At 38.9% G+C, this 8076-nt stretch overlaps 1 protein-coding gene across 16 annotated transcripts in view; it reads right to left on the bottom strand.

Annotated features, from left to right (window-relative positions):
• CAMK2B (calcium/calmodulin dependent protein kinase II beta) overlaps positions 1 to 8076 on the bottom strand; it is a 103715-nt gene that overhangs the window by 5454 nt on the left and 90185 nt on the right. For 8 of the 16 annotated variants that reach the window (XM_075207263.1, XM_075207266.1, XM_075207262.1 and 5 more), the window contains 3 exons: positions 7362 to 7490; positions 5745 to 5864; positions 1027 to 1102 (listed from right to left, as the gene is read on the bottom strand). In XM_075207263.1, coding sequence (XP_075063364.1) covers positions 1027 to 1102; positions 5745 to 5864; positions 7362 to 7490 — 325 coding nt within the window. The remainder of the gene's footprint in view (positions 1 to 1026; positions 1103 to 5744; positions 5865 to 7361; positions 7491 to 8076) is intronic. The other 8 variants (XM_075207278.1, XM_075207270.1, XM_075207273.1 and 5 more) reach the window with 1 other exon arrangement.

Here is an 8076-nt window from a genome sequence, read left to right as displayed (position 1 = left end):
TTGTTCAACCTTGTATTAAATAAAGTTTATTAAAAAAAAAAAAAATTTCAGTGGGAGCCTCGTAAGTAGGAGACTGCAATTAGTAGAACAGAAACAGGTGAAAGAGAAAAACTGAAAGAGAGGAAGAAAGAAATGACATTCACTTTTATCTAGGTAGGTGCATGTTCAGTATTTTAATATATTTATATTTATTTTTTATTGTTAAAAATAGCTTTTCAGCTACATAATATTTAAAATGATATAAAATGTGTTTTTTACTTAAATGAAACTTAGTTAAATTAATAAAGTTTCTTTGTTAGTTATACAGACAGCACTATAGCTCTTCAGCGCTGTGCCGCTACTTCCACTTGAACCACTGTTTTCAAATCTTATGCTTGTTATTTGCTTCCAAGAATAAGGCATTTTTCAATGCTCCTGTTCTTGCAAAAATATCTGATGATGGCGTTTAGAGAATAGGGAGTGCCGCCTGAATGCTTGATAAATAGGCTCCACCAGCAGGGGTTATTGCTGACGGTATTAATAGGTAACCCCAAATTAATACGGGTAGAGGGAAAACAATCCCTTGCTTCTCTGTCTATGTTTTACAATGTACATGTAAAATTGGCCATTGCAAGGTATACTTTTTCTCTATATACTACACTATGGCGCTAGCCATGTCCTCTGTTGGCTGGCCACACCCCCTCTAGTTTCTGGCCATGCCTCTCTGGTGGCTGGCCAGACCCTCTATGGCAGCTGGCCACTCCCCATCAGCGAAGCACACAATATTTCATGGGCACCTACCATTACGTTCTCCTGGTAAGCCCTTCATGTCCCAGTGTGACACTGTTGGAAGGTAAGCTATCATTTGCACTACCTCGATCAAAGCTAATATCTGATTAGTTAATACAGGTTACAGCACATTTATGTTTGCTACACAATCTTATTAAATGAGGTTGCATGTGTTATAATGATTAAGCCTATATTTATATTGAAACCCGTTTCTATTCACGACTACAAGGGAGTATGGTATAGCACGCGGTAACTCACGCATATGCCTCGAAGTCTCCATTATTCACTGCCTCAATAAGCTGCTCTGTTATCTTAATGATCTCCTGTTTTCGAGCTGAAAAAACAAAATTGGTTGTTAACCGACTAGTGGAAAAAGGAGGGAGAGAGAAAGAGAGAGAGGAAAAGAAGACACAAATTTATGAAGCTGCGGGTTTGAAAAAGTGGAGATGTTGCCTATAGCAACCAATCAGATTCTAGCTGTCATTTTCTAGAATGTACTAAATAAAGCAGAACTAGAATCTGATTGGTTGCTATAGGCAACATCTCCACTTTTTCAAACCCGCAGTTTGATAAATTTACCCCAAAAAGTAATCACAAGAAGGACTGGAGAACATCAGAACGTAAGATGACAGTAGAGATGGGGGACAGTGGATATAATGGAACAACATTGAATTATTGATAGTAAAAAAGTTAAGGCAGAAGAACTCGAACAGAAAATGCAAAGCTCTGCTAATCAGCAGGCGGAAGCCAAATAAGAGGCCTGATTGCTGCTGAAATAAGTAAGAATCTGATGCTTATGTAGACAATAAAATAAAGCAACTAGACCTAAAATTCAGGTGGCCTTGCATAAAAAGCTGCCGATAAAATTCACATTCTTACAATGCAGAGCTAACATCATGTCTGTAAGCCTATGGAAGGACATTGCAGCCTGCCTCTTAGCCTGAACATGGCTGATACCAGATAACAAGCTTATCGTCAGCTACATTGCAAATGTAAATACAATGTTAAATATTAAGGTCTGTCAATGTATGGGAAGTTTTGCATATATATTTGTGAATGTTATTAGTTGCTTTTTATTTAAGACATGCATTTTAACTTTACTAGTCCTTTTGTAATTAATCAGTGAAAGCAGCAGTAAATAACTTTTAGCAAAACAAGGGAAGAAAGAAAAAATAAAGTGACTTCTGAAGGTCTGACAGGATAAGAGAGAATACACTTTGAGCATGAACAATCATTTCCAAGAGAATAACTGGGTTGCAGTAAAGGACATTAGAGATTCTACCTATCATTTATCTAGTACATTCTAGAAAATGAATCTGATTGGTTGCTCTGGGCAACGCCTCCACTTTTCCTTTTTAGAAGGTTTGATAAATCTACCTGGGAGGATGATTGCTGGATAGAGAAAAGAACATGGAGCAACTCTATAAAGCATGCCAGGTTACAATAGAATTAGGCAAAAAGGAATGGGCAGAGGATGGAGGTCAAAAGAATGTACAAGTGTCACAGGAAGAAAGCATAACTAGTAGAAAAGAAACAGGTGGAGAGTTTGCTTTTGTAGAAGAACAGAAAAACGCAAAATAAGATGGCTGCTAAGACTGAGCTGATATAGAGTTACTGTATCCACAGAATGTGTTTTTAGGGGCAAATTTTGCACATAGTAACTGTATTTGCTCCTAACTCTTAAGTCAGCTCCTTAGTAGATAGAATATGTGAGATTGTTATATGGGATAACTCACTCCCTACTGATATGGATGTTACATGGTATATGAGATAATGCACTCCCTGCTGATATAGATATTATATGGGATAATGCACTCCCTACTGATATGGATATTAGATGGTATATACATATTAGATGGTATATGGGATAATGCAGTCCTGGCTGATATGAATATTACATAGTATATGGGATAACACACTCCTGGCTGATATGGATATTACATGGTATATAGCATAATGCACTCCCTACTGATATGAACATTAGATAGTATATATTATAATGCACTCCCTACTAATCTGGATATTATAAATCTCCGAGAAGTTTTGTGACAATATAAAAGTAAAAAGCTGTAGGCCGTTTGCCTTTACATAACTCACACATATCACAAGTGACTTCTAATATCTATAATAATTTAAAGTATAAGGTGCATTAATCATTACAATACACAGGTTTTCCTAATGAACGTTGACGTGATGACGCCAGAACTCACCGATTATAAGCGATGACATCAGAACTCTGGTTGTACAGATATTGTTTATACAATTTTATACGTATACATGTACATATATTAACATCACTTGTGTATTATAGGAAGATAAAACACTGCTGGGAATGTGTAAGGAAGAAGACTATGGTTGGTAAGATCAGAAAATTGGAAAACATCATAGAGTTAGAAAGTTAGAACACATCATAGAGTTAGAAAGTTAGAACACATCATAGAGTTACAAAGTTAGAACACATCATAGAGTTAGAAAACATCACAGAGTGGCAAGAATGTCTACTGAGGAGAAGACAGCCATTTTGGTTAGTAGAGAATATGGAGGATCAGTGAAGAGCATGGTTGGTAGGAGAAGATGGTGACAGGAAATAAATTGTTGGAGAACATGAAAGGAAGGGGTATTGCTTTGTGGGTCAACATATTCAACGGAAAAATGCAAGAAAGCATGGATAGAAAGAGTGCTTAGTGAAAAATGGAAAAAGTATGGTTGGTAGCATAGAAGAGCATGGAAAACTAGAAAAACGGGCATGGTTGCAACTAAAATATTTGTGGAGGAGGGGTCATTGTATAATATGGGAAAAAAAGAGTTAAAAGTACGTGTGGGCAGGAAAATAAACTTAGAATGGAAAATGTAGAATAGAAAGGAAATGAGAACTTGTTTCAAGTAAAAAAAACTGGTGAATTACAGTGGTGTCACACAGCAGAAAATTGGCTAAAAGCTGTTTACAAGCAATTTTCCAGTTGCCTGAAAAGTTCTACATACAAGGTTGTTTACTAAGCGTACCTGAGGCGCACCGCAAAATGCCTTAAGTTCCTTCACTCCTTTCAAGTAAAGAAATGTTTAAACCTGAATTGAAAAGCACTGAGGCTCTTCCTTACCCCCCTGGGTTGTTGGGTGAGTGTCATTAATAAAATTGGGACTCCTGGAGGTTTCAACTTTGCACCCCAGTGATCCCAGCATAAAGGAAAGCAGTCCACACGCACAGTTTTAAAATAAACTTTAATCAATAAAAGACAGCCGAAAACTCTTGTTTACTACTTTATTTCTTAGCCATCATTGCCCAAATGGAAAATAAAATCCTCTTTGTTGATTTGTCATATTCCTAATGGGGATAAAAAACCATCCACACACTGTGACCTACCAACACAAAAAGACTAGAGCCAGCAGTAACTGGGATTGCCTTTCACCACTCAGCCAATCACAGAATATTTCCCACATGGCTGCTTGTGCCTGGTTGGCTGGCAAAGGGGGACATAGGAACGTGTGCAGGTGGGTCATTTTGTAATGGGGATTTTTCAGGGGGAGGGTGGTTCCCATTTGGACTATTACAAATTAAGAAAGAAAATAAAATTGTATTTTCCATTTTCATTACAATGGATTAAGAAGAAAGAACAAACAATATTTTTTTATTTTATAATGTGGTGAACCAGGGTTTTTGGAAGTCTTTTATTCAATTATAGTTATTTTTTTATTACTCTCTTGGTATCTTAGGGTCTCTTATCCGTTCAACTGGGACCAGGAGCAGCAATATGGTTAATTACCGCGGACCTCGTAGCCCACAAGGTCAGAGAGAGTACTAGAGCTTTTTAAACTATTTAGGTTTTTATAGGGTTAAACTAATAGTAAAGTAAATTGCACATTCCTTTGTAAGTGGGATAACAACAACAGCAAAGGGTAATGTAGTCTATTCGGTTACATAGCATGAGTAACAATCAATATTAAAAGGTTATAATCATTAATTATTTCAGTGTCCTACTACTGTGGTGCAGAGGATTGTTATGCTGAACAGGATATACTTACAATTGGGGCTTAGTGTCAGCCCAGGTACCAGCACTTTTTAATGCTTGGTTGGTAGCCACTAGGAGGGAGCCCATGATGCTTTTTGTGTTCCCCTATGTAAGCACCAGCGCTGGGTCTGTCGTCACCATAGCAAGGGAAGTGCCGGCACTTGAGTCTGGTGAGGATTTTGAGCGGAAGGGGAACACTATAGGACATGTACTGATCTCTGCGAGCCCTGAGCTGATGAAGAATACCTGTCCTTTTGCTGAGTAGGCAGCTGAGAATTCCCCTGAAAATTCAACCTCTCCAACCCCATTACCTCATTACAATAATTTCGCTCTGCAAAATGGAATCTTGTTTCTGTACTGCTCTGAAAGACGAGGCACACTAGTGCGCTGTCTCCACACTTTTGTCTGGGGAATCCTTTGCTCCTCCACATAAGCAGCCACGGTGCACTGTGGGTCCAATACTGTATATGCGCTGTGGAACTGCCATTTTTTGCTTTGTAATTTACCTTCGTATTATCCAAACACTTTCACAGCAGCTATTTAATTGCTGGTGTAGGAAAACATATCAGCCAGCCCTAAATGCTGCATGTAGCTTTTTAACATCAGAGCATGTAATCTTTGTGTGACACCCTCTAGGCAAAACCCTTTCATTTCACTAGAACAGAATATTGAGGAAAGAAAACGACTATAACCTTTAGGCAAGAAAACATGGAAGACAATGAGCATGGTGGATATAACAGAATGTGGAAAGAATTGGTAAGAAGAAAATATATGGTGAGATATAGAATTGCCTTGTGGTAGGACAGAAGACCTAGACGTGTGTGAAGAGGAAAAGCATTATTAAGGTGATGAGCACAGAGAAGAGGAGAAAATGTGGCGAGGAGGGAAAGGCAATGGTGAATAGAGGTCCATTGTAAGAAGAGATATGATCCCATGTGAGATGCGTTTGTATGCGCTAGTTCTACTTACGCTGTACAAACGGAGAGTTTAGGTGGGGCTGGGAGAGCCGATGCTGCGTGTTGGAATACTGCACTCCCTCTGCTTCTGAGCCTCGTCTGACTGTGTTAAATATATCTGTAAATCTAGCAGCTGGGAGGGGGACAAAGAGACAGGGACCAGGGAAAGAAATAGAAACAGAGACAAGAGACAGAAGCAGAAACAGAGGTAGTGAGACAAGAGACCGAAGCAGAAACAGACAGAAGCAGGTACAGAGGAAGAGAATCAGGGCAACAGAAAGAAGAGAGACACAGATGTAGAAACAGAGGTAGAGAGAAGGAGAAGCAGAAATAGAGGAAGAGAGATCGAGATGTAGATACAGAGGAAGAGCGACGGTGAAGCAAAAATAGAGGAAGACAGAGAGGCAGAAACGGAGAAAGATAGAGAAGCAGAAATAGAGGAAGACGGACAGAGATTTAAATACAAAGGAAGAGAGACAGAGATGTAGATACAGAGGAAGAGAGACAGAGAAGCAGATACAAAGGAAAACAGACAGAGAAGCAAAAACAGAAGAGGACAGAGAAGCAGAACAAAAGACAGAAAAGCAAAAATAGAGGAAGTGATACAGATGAGAGAGAAAAATATATAGATGAAGACAGAAACAGAAATATAGGAAGGGAGACAGAGGCAGATACAAATGAAGACATACAGAGAAGCAGAAACAGAACAAGACAGAGAAGCAAAAATAGAGATGCAGATACAGAGGAAGACAGAGAAGCAGTTAGAGGGTAAGGAAAACAAGTAAGATGAAGCAGAAACAGAAGAATACAGAGAAGCAGTAACAGAATAAGACAGACAAGCAGAAATAGAGAAAGAGATACAGAGGAAGATAGAGAAGCAGATACAGATGAAGATATACAGAGACGCAGAAAAGAGCCAATGTGCACAGGCAGAAGAGCAGGGATAGGTAAAAAGATAAGTCAGAGAAACAGTGAAAAGAGATAAAGATAAGCACAGAAGGCCAAGAGGCATAAAAGCAGAGCCAGGAGAATAGAGAGTGAAGAGAGATAGGACCAGAGAAAAATTAAAGGATTGAGGGGGGTTGGAGCAGTAGGGAAACAACCGAATCAATTAATAAAAGAAAAGAATAAAAAAAGAAGACAGATATCAACACAGAAAGAGCAGACACAGCAGCAATGTGAGTGACAAGAAACACAAACAACATCTCATCACAAACAGGCAAGGACAATACTTGACTCCACTCCCCACAGAACGTAAATAGGGGCAACCCCCCCCACACACACATCACAGTGAAAGAAACACAAGGGGATGTCTATGCTGAACTCCCTGCCCATTATAGTGCCAGCATAGCCTATAATACAGCTATAACTCTTACATTTTACAAATTAGGGACTTTTTGGAGCACAGTTATGTCATTTTCACCATACTATATATTCTTTGTGTTAAAGTGACGTTTGTACATCTGTGCTTGTCATTAATGGATTACATAGTGTATTCAAATACAATTTAAATAAAGATCTAATGCAGCATCCCAAAATAATTGTATGGGCAGGAAGTGCTTTCTGTACTGTTGAATAAAGTCTATACTGTCCATGCAGAGTTTTCCTATGTCCCCATCCTATTACTTACGCTGTGCAAGAGGTGAGTGGGGGAAGGATGGGGAGAGGGGCTGCTGAGCGACCGCGGCTTGGGGTCCCTCAGCTTCCAGGGCCCCCGAACCCCGCCTCACTGAGCTTAAAATGTCTGAGAACTTCAGCACTAGAGAGAACGGGGAGAGAAGAGGAGGTGAAGCCAAATAGAGAGAGAGAGAGAAAAGTTAAAGGGGATTTGGAGAGAAAATAAATGATGAGGGAGAAATGTAATGTTATGAATAGTAGTAACAGACAGTTAAATGAACACACAATGAGAAGCTGAGAAAACCAAATATGATGAGGTACATAGAACTGAGAAGACACTGAGATTAAAAATGATAAATGGAATGTACTATATATATCATACTGAATGAAAATGGCCTTTGAACTTTAAATATGTAAATGTTTTGGTGAAACGGAGAAGCTGTGGCAGGGTCCACTGTTGGGTGGATTCTCAAGTATTTAAAAAAGCAAAACCACGCCATGTGGATCACTTGCTCAATGTATTACTTTATTTAAACGCACAGGTCCCATAATGTGTGTTCATTTGGGTCTTTGTCCAGTTTTAAATCAGAATATAATGGGTTGGAACAGAACATCTTGGGGGATATAGCAACTTGTGATGGGTAATTCACGAATGATTAGTTCAAATGAACTAATCGTCAAAGTGAACTAATTCATTTAGTTCACAGCTATGGCAAAGATTAGTTCAC

Source organism: Mixophyes fleayi, chromosome 4 (assembly GCF_038048845.1).
Source record: "Mixophyes fleayi isolate aMixFle1 chromosome 4, aMixFle1.hap1, whole genome shotgun sequence".
In the NCBI taxonomy this organism is placed as follows: domain Eukaryota; kingdom Metazoa; phylum Chordata; class Amphibia; order Anura; family Limnodynastidae; genus Mixophyes; species Mixophyes fleayi.
Note: the sequence above shows the minus strand (reverse complement) of the source record. Positions and strands in the feature narration are given on the sequence as shown.